Source organism: Varanus komodoensis, unplaced genomic scaffold, assembly GCF_004798865.1.
Source record: "Varanus komodoensis strain SLA01 unplaced genomic scaffold, ASM479886v1 scaffold25, whole genome shotgun sequence".
Taxonomy (NCBI): domain Eukaryota; kingdom Metazoa; phylum Chordata; class Lepidosauria; order Squamata; family Varanidae; genus Varanus; species Varanus komodoensis.
In genome coordinates this window covers 2,346,756-2,370,392 of record NW_025335661.1, presented here as the reverse complement: position 1 = coordinate 2,370,392, position 23,637 = coordinate 2,346,756, and the positions used below count along the sequence as shown (strand labels likewise).

The 23,637-nt window shown below is 40.8% G+C and overlaps 3 protein-coding genes across 4 annotated transcripts in view; 1 reads left to right on the top strand and 2 right to left on the bottom strand.

Moving 5' to 3' along the window:
- ITM2C (integral membrane protein 2C) overlaps positions 1 to 7,380 on the top strand; it is a 29,515-nt gene extending 22,135 nt beyond the window's left edge. Inside the window, exons 5-6 of the mRNA XM_044432838.1 lie at positions 1,739 to 1,889; positions 3,726 to 7,380. Coding sequence (XP_044288773.1) covers positions 1,739 to 1,889; positions 3,726 to 3,817 — 243 coding nt within the window. The 3' untranslated portion in view covers positions 3,818 to 7,380. The remainder of the gene's footprint in view (positions 1 to 1,738; positions 1,890 to 3,725) is intronic.
- A 402-nt stretch (positions 7,381 to 7,782) lies between these two features.
- Positions 7,783 to 12,358, bottom strand: LOC123024738 (G-protein coupled receptor 55-like). The gene is made up of 2 exons (XM_044432837.1): positions 12,255 to 12,358; positions 7,783 to 9,192 (listed from the first exon to the last, which is right to left on the bottom strand). Exon 2 carries the CDS (start codon positions 9,178 to 9,180, stop codon positions 8,272 to 8,274), a length of 909 nt encoding a protein of 302 aa, XP_044288772.1. The 5' UTR covers positions 9,181 to 9,192; positions 12,255 to 12,358; the 3' UTR covers positions 7,783 to 8,271.
- Positions 12,359 to 15,163: 2,805 nt separating this feature from the next.
- LOC123024764 (tubulin alpha-3 chain) lies at positions 15,164 to 23,351 on the bottom strand. Of its 2 annotated transcripts, XM_044432900.1 has the most exons (5): positions 22,969 to 23,351; positions 20,926 to 21,148; positions 19,505 to 19,653; positions 18,359 to 19,039; positions 15,164 to 15,879 (listed from the first exon to the last, which is right to left on the bottom strand). In XM_044432900.1, exons 2-5 carry the CDS (start codon positions 21,044 to 21,046, stop codon positions 15,583 to 15,585), a joined length of 1,248 nt encoding a protein of 415 aa, XP_044288835.1. In that variant the 5' UTR covers positions 21,047 to 21,148; positions 22,969 to 23,351; the 3' UTR covers positions 15,164 to 15,582. The 2 variants fall into 2 exon arrangements, with proteins under 2 accessions (XP_044288835.1, XP_044288836.1); XM_044432901.1 differs by lacking the exon at positions 22,969 to 23,351 and having other exon boundaries at positions 20,926 to 21,628.
- Between the last annotated feature and the right edge of the window lie 286 nt (positions 23,352 to 23,637).

The following is a 23,637-nucleotide window of genomic DNA, read 5'->3' as shown; positions in this document are numbered from 1 at the left end:
CCTTCAAGGCAAACAGCTTAACACATCTTTATATGTTTTCATTAACAATCCCACTAATAGACTATGACTGCAATATTCTTTGACAGACTATCTAGTTAGCCTGCCATGCCGGCATAACACATGCTCTCTGTTAAAATGACCTCTTCCTATTGAGTTTTCTAATCTTTTAGGGAATGCTAAATGACTGGTCAGGGGTAGTGGGGTTGGAAGGTGTCCAAGGCTTGCTTATTTTGTCATACAGAAGCATCCATTCAGCTGGTACCAATTCTGCTGCCATAATAGATAGATTTCTCTGATTGTTGCTTATGAGGACAGGATCTCCTAGGTTAATTGGCTGCTGGGATGGTGTCTGTTGTCTTCTGTTATGAGATCTGCCTTCCTTCCTTCATTTATTTAAAGCACTTACATAGCTGTGCTTTCTGGAGGGCTTAAAGAATAAAGTCACCTCTCAAAATATGAATATAATGTTGGAAACAAAGCCCAGGTATTAGGAATCTAAAATAGGAGCAGATAAAAGGGTGTGAGAAAATGAAGCAGTCTTCAGCTGGTACCAGAAGAACACCAAACTAAGTGCCAGAGAGCTTCTCCAGAAGAGTGCTCTGAAGCCAGGGTGCCACTGCTGAAAAGGCCCTTTCCCTGGTAGCAGCGTCTCACTTGACAGGGGTACTTGGAAAAGTGCCTCAGAAGAAGAACTGAAGATCTGGATGAGCGCATCTGGAAACCGGCATAAAGTGCAGCACTCCAGGCTTTAAAGATTAAGTCCAGCACTTCCAATTGGAGCTGGAAATGGATTTGGGAGTCAGTGAAGACGTTAAAGCACGGACATGCTTTGCTTATACTATCAAGCTTCCCCATCCTGCAGGGTGATCTGATTTAGCAAAAGCTCTCAAAGGCTCTCCAGCTGTGAGTGTATGGCTCTTCCTCACCCACACAATAACTGCTAAGATTGCAGCCTTAGAGACAATGCGGGTGGGGAGAGGGACATAAAGCTTTCCATAAAAGAATAAACCAAAACTGAATATGTTTTGGTTATATTTTCTCAATTTTCCATTTGAAGACTTAGGAAAATGGATAATTATATATATATCATGCTAGCTAGGACGAGTTTCAAAGATACCTTTATCCAAGGAAGCTGACTAGTTCAATGCTATTATCCCTCAGAGTTGCAGTTGCTTGTTCACTTGAGTTGTGGCACCATCACACCTTCAGAATCACATAAGAACATTTATGTTCAGAGGCCATTACAGGTTAAATGCAGACCAGGGGGAGAGCAAGGAGCAACATAGGTCAGTCCCATCTCCAAACTGATACCCTCCAGATGTATTGGATTGCAAATCCCTTGACTTCCAGCGTGTGTGGCAAGGTTGGAGAATGGTACAGGGAAGAAAGGAGCACTCTGAATCTGGGTATTTGCTTGTGCTCTTTGATTTGCAGGGACCTATTACGGCTGTCTGAGAAGGTGTTGCCTTCAAGCTTTCAAGAACAAACTTGTTCTGTAGCTCTAATCCCAAGTGCCCTGCCATCTCAACCATGTGTGCATGTGTGTATGTTTCATGTTTATGAAGTCCTTGGATGATGGGGGTGAATGAGTGTTGTTTGGGTCAGAATTCTGAAATCCAGATGAATGATTTCTGATGAATGACAGGAATGACTACTGGACTCTATGAAGGGGTTATTTCCCCTTGTAGTTGAAATCTCATTGTGTGATCTCAGTGGACTGTGAATTCTGTGATTTCAGAAAGAGGCTTACCTGCCACATACCTACATAATCCAAGAAGAGATGATAGTGACAGAATATGTCACTGACATGGACCAGCTCGGCTCTTTCATATATCGCCTGTGCCATGGCAAAGAAACCTACAGGCTGAAGCGTCGGACTGCAAGGAGACGTAAGAAGATTCTTGCTCTTGCCTTGGCTGTTACTGTGTATACTATACTACTCCCCTGTGTGGTGAATTAGAAACTGTGCTTATTTTTGCAATAACACAGTCGAAGACAACTGCTGTACCTGGGCAGATGTGGAAGGTTGCCATACTTTAAAGTGTCTGCCATACTTTGTGCATCAGTTGGGTTCAGTCTTCATTAACTGTTAGCAGGAACATGCATGTACATTTGTCCAGAACCCTGTTGTGGGAGCTGTTATGACTGTGTGTTGGTTGTGCCTGTTTTTGTTTCCTGTTTTGGAATTAGTTTCCCCCACTTCCCCATAGAATAAATGCATTGAAGCAATCTTTTTAAAAATCTGAAAAAGGATAGGCATCTATGCAAAATATTATACTGAGTACAGAATATCACACTAAAGTTACCTTATACGTAGGCAGAGCACTGATCCATGTAAGCCAGCATCATCTGTTTTCACTGGCAACTGTTTTTTTAGTCCCATGCAGACATCTTACTCAGCTGCTAATTAGAAATCCAAACCTGAACCTGTGATCTTTTAACCTTCCCCAACCTGGTGCACTCTAGATATTTTGAATTACAACTCCCAGCATTCCTTATCACTGGCCCTTTTGGCTAGGGCTGGTGGGAGCCGAAATCTAAAATCCCTGAAGAGCACCAGGCTGAGGAGGACAGTAATCAATTGGATTGCAGTCTGTAACTGAGGAGTAATCTCTGTCTGGCTATAGCTTCCCTCAAGTATAACCCACTGGCAACTTCTCACAAACTACATGATTACATTGAGTAGAAGTTCTGGGCTGCTGCACAACTCCCATTCATTTCACTGACATGTGCACATAACGGATTTCCTGGTGCATTGGCTCTGCTGGAATGACTGTAGTACATAGCAGAGTTCTTGTAATGCAGATGTTAGCATGCCTGTATTAAGCTGGAGTCAAATGATCTGGATCATTTGAGTGCCTGATGGCTCAGTGACTTATGTTTTATATGGAAATCTCTCAGATTCTTAGTTGGCCTGCAGGAACTGCATTATTGAATTAGCACAGATAATCTTTTTATTGAATTTAATATACTGAGGTCAATGGGGACATTTTTTTTTTATTTCTGTGGCTTTATTGCTTACATCAGCCACTCACTATTTCCTGCCAAGGGCTTCTAAGGTTCCGTTTTAATTTCCAGCAGAAGAATATAATATGTGAACAGCCTTGAGCCAGCATGCATTCCTGTTAGCAAACTATTTTAGTCCTCCATTGTAAGTAAGAAAGGACCCTTATAAACAACTGACAGGAAGTGGCAAGCAGCAGATATAAGCTGCAAAGCTACAGAGACTAAGGAACACAACAAACATGAACCAATGGCAATATGTGGCATACATTTGTGATGCAGTTTAAAATTCAATGTTAAAACCCACCCTACTTTTTACTATTTACTATTTTCCCTTTTAGAGACTGCTTGTTGCCCATAGCAATGCTGTTTAATCATTCTTCATGTAATAGAAAGTTGCAGTGTTTTGACAATGTGTTCTGCTTAAGAGTAGGTTTTGAGGTTTGTTTGTTTTTATTAAATACATGTCGAAGTTCACCCTGTGAGGACTGTAGCTTAGTACTGGAGTATATGCTTTGCCTGTGGAAGGTCCCACACTGAATCCCTGACATCTCCAGGTACAGCAAGAACATCTTGTGCCTAAAACCCTGCAGAGCTGCTCCTGGTCAGTGTTGACAATTCTGAGTTAGATGAACCAATGGCCTGAATCATTGCAAGGCAGCTTCCTGTGTTCCATGCCACACCTAACTTAACCTGGCTTTCTTTCTGGTGCCTTCTTTCAGATATTCATCGACGAGCTACTGAGAAGTGCCATCACATCCGCCACTTTGCAAACACCTTTGCGGTGGACACAGCAATTTGCCAGGAATCGTGAGAGCTGCTGTCCAGATGTAACCTTCTAGGCTTTGCTTCTACTCATCCTCATAGGTGCTCTTGCTCTCTTCTTGAGAGAATTGGCACAACTTTTCTTCTTGCTCCCACTGTTTGTGCATTACTAACTCTTCAGGTTGCTTGTGGTCAAACAGTGGACCTGTGATGTCTCTATGTTGCATTTGCTTCTTTCTGTTCATACTTTGCTGGGTATAAATTTGTCCATTACCCCCAAATGGCTTCGGCAAATGGGGCGGCATAGAAATTTTTAAGTAAATAAATAATAAAACAGTAAGCAAAGGGTTTCCCTTGTGAAAACCAGCACAATAATCTCATCTGAGAGTACACAGTGCCCTCTGAGAAGTGTGGGGATGAGGAGAGAGGGATAAGGAGGGAAAGGTAATGAATGCCTTTAGCTTTCTCATCAGTGCTGAATGTGGCAACTGCCACTACCTTGTAAGGAGATCCCTTTGCACAGAAAACCTTTTATATATATCAATTTAGTATTAACAAAAAAAACCACTATAAAATTAATTCCCTAAAGGGGAAAAGAAAGTTAGCTAGATGGATGATGTCTGCAGCCTTAAAAATTTATGGATCGACAAGACTGATTTATTCTACAGAGCAGCTTATGTGGCCTTTGTTAGGCTTCTTTATGATTATGCTCGTTTCCCTGAAATTGAAGCAATCCTGTGATGCAAGTCATGCATGTACAATCCATCAGCATGCAATTCTGGTCAGAATAGTTTAATCGCTAAGTGCCCTTCCAGCGCAAATAATGGGCCAAAGCAGACTTGCCACTGAAATTCTCATTCACTGGTTTTCTTTTGTAGATGCTCTGCCTAAATACGTAGCTCTCAGTAAAAAGACAATGTACTTGCTGACACCTGTTCGCCTCTTCTGTCCCTGATTGTGGCCTCAGTCAGATGGGAGTCCAGACCAAGTGGGGGACAGGTAGGCAAGAGTTTGGGTTCTGCTAATGGCGGAGTTTAGCTTCCCTGACACCTTGGATAGCTGTTTGGGGAGTTCAGGCTGGAGATTCATAGGACCTGACTCAGCTTAGACATCCCCAAACTAAGTCATAAATTGGGCTTTAAAAAATGCCTGATGGTGCAGGGGAAGCAGTCGTCATGGGATAGCTGCGCAACTTAGTCAGGCTAGGGAACTGGTAGCAAAACAGGCTTCTGGTAGTGGAGTTTCTGGGAAAGTCCAAGGTCTGTTGTGAAAAACTGCCTCTTCCCCTTTGACAGCTTTCACATGCAGAACGTGGGGAGTCTGCTGCCAGAGTCCTACCGTTATCCTAGCTCCTTACCGGCAGCTTTAGCAATTCTTCTGGATATTGTGGCAATTATGATAAACACAAACGCAAATTTGCCTTCTCTTCACCTCCAAATGAAATGCAGAGACATTTCCCTGTTTAATGTTGGATGCGCAATGACTGAGGTCAGACCAAGTATTTTTCCCGCAAAACTGGTTGATTATTTTTGGATTCTTAGCTTATTGATCCAGAAGATTGCTTAGGAGTTGATTTTAGCATGTGGCTATGGTCAAACAAGTGCAGGTGTAACAGTCAAATTCAGTCCTCACCTGTCCCAGCTGTTGCTTTAAAGGAGTCAGTTGGCTTGGCAGAGTTGCAATGATGATCAGGATGTCATGCAAAGCCTGACAGAAATAAGTAAGGAGCCAGACCACTACCTGTGATCCTCAAGCAGCATAATCACTCTTTTATGTCTGGCCTGGGTTTGGGTGTACCTGTTCATCATTATCAACAATCGAGTGCCAGGAAAGAATAGAACTTCTATTCTGTCACATCTTTCTAAACATGAGGACTGGAATAGTAGGCCATGATCAAAGTTTCAAAGTTATATCAGACTTGATAAAATAAATCTCAGCTGCCGTTGGAATTAGGCCTTAGGGTGGATTTTATCATGGAGGGTGTAGAGATCTGTTGTCACTGGTTTCTAATGACAGGCAAAAGAAAGTGTAGTAGATGGGATACATGTGAACTGGCAACCCTTAGATGGGTAGGTTTCAGGGTATGATAGAAGTGAAAGGAGACCACTGCCAGTTCTGTGGACTAGAAAGTTCACACCGACTTGTAAATAAATGACTTTCAAAATCAGGTTGAATTACTTTTTAAACTGGAGTGCCAAGGTCTGTGAAACACCATCAGGCAAACTCTGCACATCTGCAGTTTTGGGAGTGAGTGTGGCATCGTGGCTGGAGCATTGATTGAGAGTCAGGAAATCCAGGTTCTAGTCTTCACTCAGTGATGAAGCTCACTGGGAGACTTTGGGTCAGTCGCTGACTCTAAGCCAAACAAGGTTGTTGTTGGGACAATGAAATGGAGAGGAGAACCTTATAAGCTGCCTTGGGTTCCTTGCAAGAGGGGAAAAAGGCAGGGTATATTAGTATTAATAATAAAGGAGAGTCTGTCCCTTGGTGCAAGAGGCTATGATCAACACAAATTGGCATGGTTTCCCACAGTTTATTTTGCACACCCAAATTTTCTCCAAAAGGGTTGGAAATAAAAGGTTAAAGTTGTGAACTGTCTCCATTCCAGAAGTGTGCCTGGTCTGCCTGCATCTCACTTTGAATATAGGGCAACTATGAATGAAGAAATGGCTGAACAGTACCCAACTGAGATAACCAATGTTGCATCTGCCTCCCTCTGGTGAGGCTTCACTATGCGATCGCAAACACACCCACATGTGGTGAAGAGCATTTATTATCATCAGTGAGAATAATAAAGCACATGATGATGCCTGGGTGTCAATAAAGAAGACTGACACTGAGCCTAAATCCCCATGATCCCTTACCATTAGCTATCTTAGCTAGGGCTGATGGGAATTGTAGGCCAATACATCTGGAGGGACACAAATTATTTGTCCCTGATTTAAATGGTACACATACCTTGCCATGTGGAATCCGGAAGTCCTATGTAAACTGGCCATAATTCAGGGGCTCATTATATATGACCACAATTATGACTTTAATATTGCAGACAGTTTTTGGCTCCTGTTGATGTGCACACACTACTGGGTTACTATTCTTGTTGACATTCCTTTTGAATTCAGTGAGACTTCACCTGAAGAACTGCAGAAGCAGAGACAAGTTGTAAAGGGGCAGGGGCATCATACAGTTTGTTTAACAACCCTGCATATGACTGATAAATTTGAGCCTTGCAGCTTTTGGAATTTTGCCCTCAGTTTGGAAAGCCAACCTTTCTCTGTGTGGTTCTGTAAGCTGTATCCTGGTCATTAATCTAGTTAACTTTCTGCACAATTTGAATCACAAGAAGGACACCCTGGCGTCTTGCTGGGACTAAACTTGATCCAGAATGTTGCAACATCAGTACTCCGTGGGATGGGGAAGATGATGAAGGGTGCAATCCTATGTGTGTTTAAGCAAACACAAGCCTTACTTAGCAGCTGAGAGTTGTAAGGTTGTCTTCTTGCTAAATATGCATATGACTGAATCCTAAGTGCTTTATATATTTTGTCTGAAACAAATCGTAGCTTTTAAGTAAAATGAATGAAATAATAAAGTATTTTAATTCTGGTTTAAGTAGCCTTTTGTTTGTGTTTCTGAAGTATATTGCTTTAAAGTAGAACCAGCTGAAAACAGTTTTTAAAAATAGCATGGAAAGTTACTTCTTAGCCACAACTGCTTGTTGGTGTGCTCTGATTTCTCTTAATATCTTCAACTTTTCAACATACATTACTTTACACTTGCTTACAATGAACTACATTTGCTATTTTGATGCCCAGCTTGAAGAGATCTCTTTGGAGTCATCCTAAATATTTTGGTGTCATGAGCAAACTTGGTTACTTCATTTCTTACTCCTAATTCCAGACCATTTTTGAACAGACTGAATAACATTGGTCCTAATACAGAATAGAACGAATGCACTTCAGAGATCTTGCTATCTGCTCTGCATTTTGATTAACTGGAGCAAATTGGCCTTGAAATGGTTGTGTTGTCAATTTTATTGGGAAAAAACACACAAATATATTAAGTGAGGACTTTATATCATTAAGTGCCCATTGGTGATATGATACACACAACAAAAATCAGGAATAATCAATCATATCTAAACATTAACACTGGAATGGGAAGGGGTGAGAGACACCTAAACACCCTCCTGAAAAGGGCTCCTGGTTTGACTCCCAGGAAAGACACAACATTTGATACTTATCGACCAACAGAGATCTGGATTTTTTCATTACACAGTCATCAGTATGCTGTTCCAAAGGGAAAATGGTCAACAACAGGAAGTGGCCTTATACTGAGTCAGACCATCAGTTCCACTAGCCCAGCATTGCCAACACTGACTGGCAGCAGTTCACAGGAGTCTTTCCCAGCCCTACCTCAACTGAACTGGGTCCTCTGTGTTCCTGTCTCCATTTTGACCTGCTCGTAACATTAACAAAAACCCAGAACTTTATATGAAATGGTTTAATCAACATCAGTGGTGTTAGTCTCCTTGGAAGGGCTTTTTAGAGACTCCTTGAAAACAAAATAATAACTGATTGCATCTAGAAAGCAGTTGAGGTTAGCCCAGCATAGGCTGATCTGAAGAAATGTGCGAATAATTTCCTGTCCATCATCTAGAATACTATTCTTTGCTAGATAGTGCAACACAAGTACCACATGGAAAGGAGTAAAGCAGACCAGAAATGTTGCTAGGTTTGCCACAACTATATTGCCAAATTTGCTTCTGACAGTGGAATTATCATCTGTTCCTCGATTCCTATGAAGACGTATTAAGATCTGAACTGTACAAAAGATCATAGTTGTCATGCAGGCAAGAAAGGTTGTCTCCAGGAAGATGAGCAAGACTGTGTTTTTCCAAAAAGTTCCAGAAAAGCCACGGAAGCAGAACTGAGGGCCTTGGTATTCATGGAATTTGTAAGTATATGCAGTTCCTGCCCAGATCCCAGCTGAGATGATCACACAAGTTATGGCAGCTTTCCTAGGAGATCTCAGGATTACTGCTACAAACGGGTGCAGGAGAGCGATGTATCTATCAGCACATATACATGTGGAGATGAGGATGCTCCCATACATATTCACAAAGTACAGACTTTCCAGGAATGAGCAAAAGGCACCCCCAAGGTTCCATGTTGTGTTACTATAGGAAATTATCTTAAAGGGAAGAGCAAAGAGCACCAAAGTATCTAAAATCATAAGTGATACCATATAGATCACAGGTTCTGTCAGTTGCTTGATCTTGTAGAAGGCAAACCACATAGCCATGCCATTGAACAGCAGCCCCAGGATAAATGTGGGAATATATATCATGATCTGGAAAATCTCCACATATGATTGTATGGTGTGCTTAGTGTTCGCTTGAGATGTCTCCATCTATTCAGTTTCCTTGAAAAATGAGAAAACAGAAAGAAGATGTTCAGTTCCAGAAATGCAAAGCTTCCAGACACATTTAGAACAGATACTTCAAGATTCTGACCATTTTTCTGCATCCATCTTCTCACCCCAATTACATGTTCAAAACTTTCCTGTTGCTTTTTGTGTGATCTCTTTTCCAGTAGCCCATGCCTAAGAATAAGTCAGGAGCTCTCTCAATTTGTTGGGAATTGCTCTCTTAGGCATCGATATCATAGCAGTAGAAATAAACTTGTATCTGCCTTTGGAAACACAGGGCTCTCTGAAGCTTAGCAAGTTTTGAATTAAGGGTAGATTATTGGATGCTAGCACACAGTGCTGTATGGAATAAGCTGTGGGTTGGGAATTCCTCAGCTGAAACCTTGCGTCAACCAGAAATTCATAAAAATATGAGAAGAGACCTGCAAAATCTGATGATGAGTAAAACTGGTCCAGCATTCTTTCTGTACAGTGTCTAACCACATGTTCCTGCAAAAGTCCACAAGGATGACGTCAGTGTAACATCATCCCTTTGTCTTCCAAATTTAGAGCCCAGACAGCACAGAAAGAACAATGCTGACTGTGAGAGCAGGGGGAGGACGCTCTAAAGTCGGGGTCCTTATTCTGACCATGGAGCACTTTTCCGAGATCAGAGCTAGGACTCCAGCTTTTTCTGTGGCTGCCTTGATAGCATCTAGCGATTATGGGTTTACACCCTTACTGCCGTTTATTTGTCGAAGCCTCTTTTAAAGCCATCCAACATGTGTGTGTGGGGGGGGGCATTAGTACATTTTTGTGGTATTAAAATACATGGTTTAAGAATACATTGTGTAAAGAAGTACTTCCTAGTATCTTGAATTTCAAACCATTCAGCTTCAGTTCCCAAGATGTTCTTGGCTTCTATTATCATAAGAGGAAGAAAAACATCTCCCTATCAATTTTCTCCACACTATGCATCATTTTCTAAGCCCTTATTTCTAAGTTAACAGTCCCAAACACTGTCACCTTTCCTCATAGGAGAGCTGCTCCAGCCTCTTGATCCTTTTGCTTGCCCTTTTCTACAACTTTTCCACCTCTGTAGTACCTTTTTTCCCCAGTGCAGTGCCCAGACAGACCTCATCAACACATATGTGAAGTGAGTAATTTGTTTGCTGTTTCTACCCTAATGTGCATCATTTTGCACATGTTAATGTTTGCTATTTTAAGCCAATTCCCCTGGTTTTGCAGGTTTATTTGGAACTCTTCACTGTTCCTTTCTGTTTTATCCACCCTAAATAGTTTGGTGTTTTCAGCTTGAACAGTTTGTTATTCAGCCCAGTAACAAATCATTTGTGAACAAGTTAAATATACTGATCCTTGGGGAGCCCAATGTTTTCATTCCTATCAAAATGAAAATAGTTTCATTTTGTGAACTAATTAGTGGAGGAAAACCAGTTTCTATTGATAACTTCTGCGCATCCAAGATGCCAAGGATCACTGACTTTTTGTGCACTCAGTGTGAAAGAGATACAGTCCACTAGATTGAGTGAGTGAGTGTGTGTGTGTGTGTGTGTGTGTGTGTGTGTGTACTACTCCTATCAGGCTATTCAGCGGTCTATACATTTGAAAATAAATAAATAAATAAAATAGTAGGCTGAATTGGATTAGTTAATCATACAGAAGGAGCCAGAGGGTTAGATTGAACAGTTCTTCTGCCAGAGGAAGCTGACTTCCATTCACGAACATGCTGTGCTGGAGTCTTGCACAAGATAAATGAAACTAATAACAATAACAACAACAACAACGACAACAACAAAAACATTTCTAACCCATCCTTTACTACAGTGTCTCAGGATGGCTTACAGACATAAAATCCACAACAATGATAAAACAATTCATAATATGATGACAATAATAAATAAATACAATCAATAAATAAAAATACAATGAGTCGGGATAAATAAATTTTTAAAAAGTGACTGGTGGCTTAAACTCTAAAATCTCTTAATCTTAGAATGATGTTCAAATAAAAAGGTTTTCACCTGGCGCCGAAAAGAGTACAGACTTGGCGCCAGGCGAACCTCTCTGGGGAGCGCACTCCACAACCTGGGCGCCACTGCAGAGAAAGCCCAGCTCCGAGTAGACATCCTCTTTACCTCCTTCAGGGAGTGTTCCTGGGGCAGAGCCTCTCCTGCAGATCTTAAGAGGCGTGAGGGCATATAAGGAAGGAGATGTTCCTCCAGGTATCCTGCTCCCAAGCCGTTTAGGGCTGTTTAGGTTAATACCAGCACCTTGAATTGGGCCCGGACTTCAACTGGAAGCCAGTGGAGCTGGTAGAGGACCAGTGTTATGTGAGCATAACAACTGGTCCCCGTCAGCAACCTGGCAGCTCTATTTTGTACCAACTGAAATATCCGGACCATTTTCAAAGGTAGCCTTATGTAAAGTGTGTTACAATAATCCAACCTGGAAGATAAAAGATATCCTACTTGTGCAAGAACTCTTCTGCAAGTTTGAGAACTACTATAGCAGCCAATTGTTAAGCTTTTGCAAATATGTTGCAGAATAATACCAACTTTTGTGCTCCTTCCATGGCTTCTTTGGATCCGTGAAATTGTGAAATCTTTCACAATTTTGATTTTTTGCATTATCAACAGTGATGTTCCATGATGTTTCTGTGGAAATTATTTTTGTTTTCTTAATATTTAGCAGTAGTCCTGCTTTTGTACTTTCCTCTTTCATTTCTATTGGAAGTCCTTTGATGACATTGCTGCTTTCTGCTGGTAGTATGGTATCATCTGCATATCTTAAATTAGTGGTTTTTCTTGCACCAAGTTTGACTCCTTCCTCTGATTCTAATCCTGCTTTTCTCATATGTTCTGTGTACAGATTGAACAGATAGGGAGATAAAATGCATCCTTCCTTGTCTAACACCTCTGCCTATGTGGAACCATTCTGTGTCTCTTTATTCTAGTAGGAGCTTCTTACTGTGTTCTAACTCAGAGTCTCAACACTGCATATAAGCCTGCACTGCTCAAATCCCACTTGGCCTTCTATTTATTACTAATAGTACTTACCCCAAACTCATTCTCTATAAGTGCATCCAGATTACTCCATGAACTGGCTCCAAGTACTTCTTTAGCAAATTAAACATCACTTCTGAAATGCAAATAAAGAACTGGGGTTGTGGGGAGAGGAATGCAGACTTGTTAAGGAAGGGGAAGTTTTCACTGCGGTGGGTGGGTACAATTCCCGGAATTGCCGTGTCACGCCAACGCATCCATTTTGTGGTATAACTGACCTTAAGAGCACAGAGGGAATATTCTTTGATGGTCATAAAGAACTTAGCAACATGCATGACAAGCTGCTTAACTTGAGCCTGGAAATTCTGAGTGAAATATGCTTGCCTGAAACCTCTTTAGAGACACCTGCCTGTCACCAAAGACAGCATTTACCGTGTAACATAGCAGTTGATATTATTTCTGTATTGCCCTGAGCTGACACAGCCGCATGGTTTAACCTATAATGCAAATAATTAGCAAATGTGGTAGTGGGGCAGGGAAGCAATCGTTAATCATTTTAATTCAAGCAGGATGGCACTCTATATTGGAGGTGATACAAAACCAATTAGGATCCTCTTGCCAATAAGGTCAGCCTTCTTTGTTCATTTACATTTATGTCCTGACTTTTTTTTTCCTTCCAAGAAACTTTTAAGTGGCTATGTAATTCTCCTTTCACTCTTACCCACACAACAACCCTGTGAGGTTGGGATGACAGTATGTGACTGGCTCAAAGTCATCCAGAAAGCTCCTGGGCTGAGTGGGAACTAGAACACGTATCTCCTGAGTCCCATTCCTACTCTTAACCACTACATCACTGGTTTTCAACCGCGGGTTCAGGGACCTGCACTGGTCTACTGGCATTTCATGTTGGTCTGTGAAAGAGCCGCTCACGTGCGGGCATCTTGCTCACCAGGACCAGTGTGGGGCTAGCTGTGCTCTCGCTGCAGATTCCCCTCCACTTCATCAGTTGAGGAGGCTGGGGAGGGGCGAGACAGCTCGATAGAGGCCCGCTGGAAGCAGTGCGCACCAGGTACCCCCTCTGCGAGGGCCTGAAGACCGGCCCTTTTCCTTTTCCTGCTGTTTTCCACTGGGAAGAGAAAGGCTAAGGCAAGACTGTGCCTAGAGTGTTTTCTCAGCCAGTCTGTGTCGATGTGAATGGGGGTTTAAGTGAGTGGGGTTCCTTGTATTTTATTCAACGTTATAAATATTATTGTATTAACTTTCTTTGATTTTGTATTGCTGTGCTGTTACTGTATTTGAATTTGTATTTGCTATAAGCAGAGTATTGCATTTATATTGATTTTGTATATTGATATTGCAAATTTTTGATCAAGCATTTTTGAAAAGCAACAGATTTTGCAGTAGCCTTATATGTAATATGAACTACATATTGCTCTCTAAAAATTTCAGTTGTATTAAATTACATTTCAGTATTTTATTCTTTTATTAGCATTTTTACTGCTCAGTTTCTGATTAGAGAATTTTCATTTTTTGGTACTATATTTAAAAACTAATACACAAAATACTCTATTATGTATATAATGTTTTTTATTTCTGCCTCAGTGGTCCCTGAAACAATTTTCCTATTTTTGTTGGTCCCCAGCTATAAAAAAGTTGAAAATCACTGCACTAAAACACAGTGGCTCTGAATTTGTAGAGTAAGCAGAACTACATTATTCTTTTGAAAGTTATCTTTCAACTTGACTATTTTAGAGTTGTCAAAGGAGATGAGTTGCTATTCATTGAGATAAAAGGGAGATGGATATGTGATCATTTTTTATGTTAACTCTCCTCAGCAAACTTCCACATTTGCTAGGATGTATTTGTTGCAGACTGCCCTTTCCATTACGGATATTGTTAAGATGTCAAAAGGTTAGCTGTGCACCTCACCTCTGAAAGGAACAGCCAACTGTCTAACCTTGCATGATTATGGTACTCATTCATGAAATGCATACTCCTGTTATATGAAACTGTACGTGCAATGAGTCATCTGTGGCTTTCACCCGCTGATTAGTCCAAGGCAGCCAGTTTATGACAGAATTGTCTACTGCATGATATGTACTGAATATTCATAAGATGTCAGAAGTGAAAACACTGAAAATTCACGTTCCTTAGAGTGCAATTCAGTAGGCTCCAAACTCAGAGGCTTCCATGTATCCATTTCAAGGACTGAGATGAGTTCTACTGTGCTTCATCTCACCATTTATGTATTCTAGAGAGCTGTTTTCAGCCATTCAAGATTAAGCACCAGGAAGAGGGAAGGAAGGAGCTGGGCAACCAATAGGAATCTGTATTAGCTGACAGCCCTCTAAAGTTTCTTCTGATTCCGATGCCCAGCTGTGTCCTTGGACAGACATCCATCAGTTTTTCCACACAGAATCTGGGGAGCTGGTCATCTGGAGTCCCAACTCTGAAAGGTCCTATGTTGTTAGTTGCTAAGTTGTGTCCAACCCATCAGGACTCCATAACAACATGCCTCCAGGCCTTCCTATCCTCTACCATCCCCAAGTCCACCCAAGCTCACATCAACTGCTTGTTACTCCATCTAACCACCTCATTCTCTGCCAACCCCTTCTTTCGCCATCAATCATTCCCAGCCTTAGGGTCGTCTCATGATTTCAGTGCTGAGCTCCCCCCACTGCCCCCCGGTAGCTGGCATGGTAAGATCTGAGCAGGGAACCTCTCTGAAAGGGCCTCAAGAGCAGGAGGTGTATGGATGGTAGGTAGCTGGACCTATCTACCTATTCCAATTCCTATTGGCTCCCCAGCTGTTTCCCTTCCTCATACTTTTATCTAAATGAATGCAAACAGTTGTCCAGATAAAATACATGGCACTAGGAGCAGTGGTGGCTGAGGCTGCTTTCTCTGCACTTCAGCATATAGGATGCACAAAGGCCACTGAATCTGGGAAGAGCACGTGCGTGTGTGGATAAGCTGTGACCTAGAAAACATGAGCAAATAAATAACACTAGCTGAAGGTACAGTCAACTTAACTTGCCTGTTATGCTTGAGTTTTATTATAAAGATATACATGTTAAGTGTTAAGATTCAGTAAAATTTTAACCATTTTCTTTTCAATATATTTTATATGCTTTCAAATGTCAGCTATGAAGAGTAGGAGGGCAGGAAGGAATATTCCCTATCTGGAAGCATAGACATAAAACTTTTCAAGTTTCCTCAGAGAGGTTTTGTGGAAACTTTTTGTAGAAAGATGTGAATTTCATTCTAAATAGTAATTATTAATTCAAACTTGCTAGAACATTTAAAAGTTTATTTGAAACTGAACAAGGGAACTCCAGTATGAAAATATTTTGGAACATTTATCATCTGATATTGCTTTTTTTTAGTATTCTTCTCCTTCTTCAGCCTCAGCCTCCACAGAATCAACACCCACTTCTTCATAATCTTTTTCAAGGGCAGCCAAATCCTCTCGAGCTTCAGAAAATTCTCCTTCTTCCATTCCTTCTCCAACATACCAATGTACAAAGGCTCTCTTAGCATACATCAGATCAAATTTATGGTCAAGACGAGCCCAAGCTTCTGCAATGGCAGTTGTATTACTCAGCATGCACACAGCACGTTGCACCTTGGCCAAATCCCCTCCAGGCACTACAGTGGGTGGCTGGTAGTTAATGCCCACCTGAAAGGCGAAATGGGAAGCAAAAAAGGAAATCAAGTTTTCCTCGAGTATAATGCTGTAACACCTATGATAACCCTAACTATATTTGAAGAATAGCTAGACTTTTAAAGAACTGTTTCTTTCCTGTCTCCTGTCTAAACAAAACAACAAAAGATATTATAAGGTAATGTTGGTTAGAACTGAACTATATTCCAAGTAATTTTAACACAGCAGAAAGGGAAGGCTGGATGGGTGTTCACAATAATGATACTGCACTAATATAAACAAATGCGTGAGCATTTCCTGTTTTTTTTAACAGGAAAAAGTGTCAATCTGACACTGAAGTTCAAAACTTACAATTTTTCCCTGTCACTTTAGTTAAATTGCAAATGCAACTTACGCTACTGCAATTGCATTAGAACCCAAACACTGTTGCATATTACTGTCACAGAAGGCGTGCACATCTGTTCTCAATGTCCTTACGGTCTGCTTCTGCAAACCAGGTTAAAAGGAAGGAAAATAATTAGGGATTAATGGAATAACAGATTCATCTGTAAGCACTACCATATCCTTGAGCAGGGAATTGTACTGTCTCACATTTATCAGTATACTCAAGGCAACACATGGTTGCCATTCAGAATGCTGTCACTGTTACACTACAGCCCCCCCTCCCACCCCCCAAATACCATGAGATCATTTCAGCATTACTTGCCTTTTTAAAGTCTATAGAATGTGCCAGGGAGGGAAAATCATTTGGAAGCATTTTTTAGTTAGTCTCATTTCCATTTGTAGGCCACATTTTCTTTTAAAAGGATTATTTTAGAATGCCCTTAATACTTGGCCACATCATTCCCATTTTGAACACTAGTATCCTAACTGCGTAAGTCTGCTGACAAATAATTTGAAGTAAATATAGTTTGCTGGAGCCAGAGTTGGTGAATGAGCTAATTAAATTAATGGTACAATGCTAAATCATAACAAGCCTGGATCCATGCAGTAACTATTGTTGCCCTTATGGATATTTTTTCAGAAAGCATGTAAGTATATTGCAGATGTACTATAGCCTTATCAAGTTCTTGGGGATACTTATGCATAAAATTATGTCAACTGTTATTATTTACTTTGCAGAATGGAGTAAACTCAACATCCCACCCTGGTGTGCTAGCACTTTCAGAACCTGGCAGCAATTTCTCTACAGGAGAAAAATCTTTTTCTACGAAGCTTATTGTAGTTTTAGACTATCAAGCTACTTTACAGTTTTTGTGAGAGTAAATGGACATAAATCCATGTATGCTGCTCTAAGTTCCTTGAAAAAAGGCAAAATACATGAAATGTACTACTCATCTTCCTTAGGTGTTGTTTCATTTTAAAAAGTCACTTTTTTCTTTCCAGATTGAGAAATTAATTGAATTTGAAACAGTTAACCTAGTCTATTAAATAGCAATGATTTATTATGCAAATAATCCTTTGATTGGTGTAACTAATAATTGTAAACAGTAAGCACATCAGGAAAACAGAAGCATGAGAATGTCAGGTAAAACAGCTTTACTTATGAACTACTTTTCCTTTTAAATTTTGATTAAAAATTTAGCCATCTACTCTATCCTATTTATTAGAAGCAAAGAAGGACCTCAGCTGACCATCTCAAAGAAAGGATAAAGCAAAGAGATTCTTGTGGTATGAAGATCCCAACTCAGAAGGACTTCAAAGGTCAAAACTAGAATTTTAAATTGGGCCTGGAAACAGACTGAAAGCCAGTAATCACAAGTTAATGGCGTAATACTGGCATGATATGTAGCACACTCCTAGTCAGGACTCTTAAATGTATGTTTTATACAAATTGGGAGTTTCCAGACAATTTTCAAAGGCAGTCATGCATACAAAACACTGTAATTCAAAAAGAGGCATATATCACTGCCTTTGAGCTATCTCTGTCCAAGTAGGATAGCAGCTGGCATACTAATCTAAGGTGCTGTGTAACATAGAGTGATTCTACCAAATCACTAATATCAGTACTGCTTATTTAATGTAACATACATGTTTTAATTATCATTTTAAGGGTGACAACTGTTTGCCAACTTTCCAATTTCTTTGGGAAACACTTGCGCTGTCAGTTGCCAGTTTCTTAAATCTCTTATGTATAAATTATCATTTGCAGCATTTTTATGAAAAGCAAGTTTTATGTTGATCTTTACTGTATACCAAAACTGGTTCCAGTAACCTCACTTTTAAATTTAGTGTGGTCTATAAAAATGTATGTAACAAAATATGAAAACAACTACTCATTCTTCCTTAGCCTGCACATATTTACAACAGGCTTAAAAATGAGTATGTGGAAAGCATGTGAATAATGAAAAACAGTTACAGCAAAGTCCTATACATATCTAACTCAGACCTAAGTTCCACTGAGTTCAATAGGGCTTACTTCCAGTTAAGAATAATTGGTAGCCTCATAAAGTTAACAACTTGTATAAAACACACAGAACATATTTTAAAGTACCTTGAATCCAGTTGGACACCAATCCACAAACTGAATGGTACGCTTTGTCTTGATGGTAGCAATAGCCGCATTAACATCTTTTGGGACCACATCACCTCTATACAGCATACAGCAGGCCATGTATTTACCGTGGCGAGGGTCACACTTTACCATTTGATTGGCTGGTTCAAAACAGGCATTAGTAATTTCAGCTACAGACAACTGCTCATGGTATGCCTTTTCAGCTGAGATGACAGGTGCATATGTTGCAAGAGGGAAATGGATTCGTGGATATGGGACAAGATTTGTCTGAAATTCTGTCAGATCTACATTCAAAGCACCATCAAAACGGAGTGAAGCTGTGATGGATGAAACAATCTGACCAATGAGACGATTTAGATTGGTGTAAGTAGGCCGTTCAATGTCAAGATTGCGTCGACATATATCATAAATAGCTTCATTATCTACCATGAATGCACAGTCAGAATGTTCCAGTGTTGTGTGTGTAGTAAGGATAGAATTATAAGGCTCCACTACAGCAGTAGATACTTGTGGAGCTGGGTAAATTGCAAATTCCAATTTGGACTTTTTGCCATAGTCAACTGAAAGTCTTTCCATGAGCAGAGATGCAAACCCAGAGCCAGTGCCTCCACCGAAACTATGAAAAATGAGAAAACCCTGGAGACCTGTGCACAGATCAGCCTGGAGGGAAAAAAAACAGATCCAGTAAATTACAATTATTAACTATTGCAATTATATATACACCTAAACATACAAAATCATATAATTATTATTTATATTTCAGACAATGTTAAACATATTTTCCTTTCAGTTTCAGATACAACAGGTTACAGAATCCTTTACTTATTTCTAGGTAAAAAAATAGACACTGGCCCCTAGTGTACTTTACTAGAAATTTTAAAAATATGTTTAGAAACCATGTCTGTCTCTAGGACTTGCTAATTTCATTGTATCTGTCACTCACGTATCCATACCTCTCTGGTCATGGGGAGAAGATATGAAGGAAAATCTGACTAAAGTCTACTTAGTAGCAACTCCTATGATCTACTTTAATTGAACCATCACAATTTCTTAATGAACAATTTCAAAAATTCAAACATCAAAGCTACTTATCTGCAGTTACATAATACTAATCTTAAAACTCACCAACTTGCGAATGCGATCTAGTACTAGATCAACAATCTCTTTTCCTATGGTATAATGTCCTCTAGCGTAATTGTTAGCTGCATCTTCTTTCCCAGTTATGAGTTGCTCAGGATGAAATAACTGTCTATAAGTGCCTGTACGTACTTCATCTACAAAATAACAAATAAAAACCTCCTCTAGTTAAATGTTTCTATTCTGGTCTCTGTTTTCCGTCCCTCTGTAATTTGGCCTGAAAATTCGTACGAGAATGATTTATGGCCATGAAATGCCTAAGCACCAAGAAAACACAACAGCAAGAGAAGAACAAGAAAGCATACCAATATAGTAATTACAATAGTACATCAATAAACAGTCCAAACATTTCACATAACATTAATAAGCTTTGCTGAAAAAGATACTTTCATCTACCAATGACAAGTCTAAAACTGTTGCTTCAAATTGCTATGTGGTCCAAATAAAGTGGCTTTGATATTAACTGAATATTATGGAATATGAAGGAAAACTATTGCACATAAATACATTTCAATTTAGATATAGTATGTGTCACTAATAAAACTTAGGGTCCTTCAGCCAAGATGAGCAATGAAATATTTCTGGATTTGTTTTATTTAAGTATCTTTAGACTAAGTTTGTGATTTTGCCATATATAAGATAATCTTGTTTGTAACAGAAAAAAAAACAGAAAAAGCTTTTTTTCCCCTCGGGATTCTTAGAGTAAACTTAGGTCTGCTCCTGAAACTGGAGGCTGCCTTTTATGGAGTAAGAAAACAGGACCATTTAACCTAGTATTACTGACACTGACTGGAAATATTTCTCTAGGATTTCAATATTCTTGCAGGAATTCCAGCCCTACCTGGACTTGCAAACTTTAGACATTGGTTTAATACATCCAACAACAAAAACCCAATTAAGTTTACTTCAATATCATCTTAAGAGTGCAATCTTGCTTACTTGGAAATGAATCACATTGAGCTCATGTATTAGATTAGGCTGCATATTTATTAGGTGTAAAACATATACTTAGGACACAATGCCATAGAAAAGGAACAGTCAGACCTTTGTCTACATGTACTCAGGCTTAATTCTTAATTCTAAATAATGAGATGCAGACAACCTGACAGCCAAATCAGTTAAGGTACAATGTATTTGTGACTGCCCTGTCTATGTAGCTAAATTATTTTATATTATGTGTAACACTTTACTTTTTAAGTTCTTTAATCTTTACAGTCCATTTAGCTTTGACAATTTGTATAGAAAAGTAATAAATGAAACCCAATAGCAAGTTAATAAAATGGGCTACACAAAACGTAAATATTGGAAATTAGAAATAAGTTACATTCTAGCTGTGTCAATTAATTGATAAATGACTGTTCAAAATGTTTATCACAAAACAGAAAATGTCTTAAAATTCATATACATACCAACCACAGTTGGCTCAAGGTCCACAAAGACAGCCCTAGGCACATGTTTGCCAGCTCCTGTTTCACTAAAGAAAGTGTTAAAGGAATCATCGCCCCCTCCTATGGTTTTGTCACTGGGCATCTGACCATCAGGTTGTATTCCATGTTCGAGACAGTACAGTTCCCAACAAGCATTACCAATCTGAACTCCAGCCTGTCCAACGTGGATAGAGATACATTCACGCTGTTAAGGGAAAGGGGAAAAAAACAACTACCTAGATTACTTCTGGAACGCTGTAGCACCGTGAAAACGCATCCTACTTAGCCAAATACGTATTGGATAATGCAAAATTAGCTTTCAGGTTTTTTAAAAAACTTCGGATGCTTGGGCCGTTTCCCTCCCTCAGTCCAAGTAAAAAAACGTGGGATCCTTAAAGGACTTTCAGCAACATTCCCCGAAGAGGGGGCACATATTTGTGTTCCATTTTCTTACTACCGAAACTCTTACTCCTTTTGTCACTAACATTTAATACCTGCCCAAATGTTTAATGATGACTCACTTTTCATCCCTCTCTGCGATGTATTTCCATGATTCCTTCTTATTTACTGTAACGTACGGATTTCTACATGGCCTACCCCTGCCCGCCTATACCCTAATTCTAGGAAAGCAGGAGAGCAACCGCTCTCGCGCCTGTCCTCAAAATCACCGCCCCCATGTTTCCCCGCGCTCCTAATATTACGACTGTGAGGCGGCGCGACGTCCAGCCTCGGCCGCCAGACGCGCAAGGGCGCCAACGACACGAGAGCAACCGCCACGCCAGGCCGCTTCGCGCCTTCCCGACGCGAGGCGCAGCTCTCCATTGGCTGCCCGCAGAACCTCTTGCTCCCCGAGCGCGAGGCGAGGCGTGTTCGCGCACGCGGCCAGCGTTCGGCCCTCGGCAGCGCGCTTCAGTGCTGCCGCCCTGCCCTGCCCTGCCTTGCCTTCCATCCTCCTACTCACGGCTCCTCAGGACTCCCGAGGACTCCCCTCCTCAAGCCTCCCGACTCCCTCACAGCACTCTTCCATGACGGCACCGAGCCGAAAGGCTTCTGGAACCGCCACGCACCCTCTCCTCCCTCTTGCTTCTCAGAGTCCCCAGCCACAGAAGCCCCCGCTCCCCACCATGGTGCCTCGCGGAGAAAACGAGATTCACGGTCACTGTTCGCACGTTCGGTGCCCTGCGCCGTCTGAAAATGGCGTCAACTGCCGACCGTTGGGGCAACTGTCCGCTTCGCGCGCCCCAGCCTTGCTGAGCACGCGATTGGCGGCTGTTCCGCTGCTGCATGCTTATTGGTTAACACGTTCCTTCTTCATATGGGATGTGTGGGGCGTGATGTGGCGCGTGTGGCGGTGGTGGCGAGGGGTGGCCGTGGGGTTCTTGTGGGCCAGGTTGGGGCATTGCCTTGGGTGGGGAAAGGCTCTTCTACAGCCATATTAAAACTGAAAGCGACGTAGTTGAAATGAGATTTCTTCGTGTGTGGTACTTTTGAATTACTGGGCCATCGGTGTACATTTCAAGTTTTCTTTGAGCGCTAAAACTCTTCATGCTGCTAGGGCTTATATATGCACATTTTATTCATTTAGTTACTGTTTTTATATATCAGCTTTTCTCCTCCAAGGTGTCTTTCAGAATCCTTTACATTTTATCCTCACATGGATCCTGGGAAGTGGTGTAGTGGTTAAGAGCCTGGGACTGGGACTCAGGCAATCTGGGTTCTAGTCCCTGCTCAGCCATGGAGCCAACTGGGTGACTTTGGGCCAGTCACAGACTCTCAGCCCAACCTACCCCACAGGGTTGTTGTTGTGGGGATAAGATGGAGGAGGAGATGTAAGCTGCCTTGAGCCCTTCGTAGGAAAAAGGCAGGATATAAATCAAAATAATAAGTAGGTTTGGCTAAGGAATAAATGACTTGTGTAGGAAAGCTTGTTGAGGGTCATACAGAGAAGGAGATAAACATATTAATTTCCTCTTTATGTATTCCTTTTTTAATAAAAAAGTAATAATTGACAGTTTTGTATTTTACCAGGTTTCAACATGACAACCAGCCATATCTGTTTGCAAGTTATCCAGAGCCTTCTGGAAATGATCCATATCCATCAACCTCCAGGAATGGACTGCCCTAATGGGTTTCCCTTCCCTGTCATGGAGAAAAGTTGCCATTAGTGATCTGACCATAGATAAAGAGAACAATTCAGAGTCTACCACCTTCAGATCATTATCCCCTTGTCCAGCTACAAAAATATCTAGTGTTTTCCTTGCTGTGTGTGTTGGACTGATGACTTGTTGGTGATGTACAAATCAATAGGTATAAGTCTTCATAGGTAAAATCATGCAATTACTGACATATAGCTAGGCCAGAAAAAAATCCTCTTTCCTAGCAATCAACCTGTGTGCATCCTTGAAATGTAACTGGTGCTATCCAGGCACCTTTCCAGAGAAAGCTAGTTGGCACTTGATAGATAATAGCAGCTCAGACAAATGGCAATTCACACCAACCCACCCCATCCTCTTTTTTTCCCTATGTAATAGCACCCCATGCTCCCCCTCTCCTTCAGAGCATCTTCTTTTCTATGCAGGAATGGAAAATCATGCTATTGTAACTTTTTACACTATTAGAAAGTGCTAACTGTGTTATGTGTAACCCTCCAATGATCAATGTATGAAAGGGCAAACTGGATTGCTCAAATGCTCC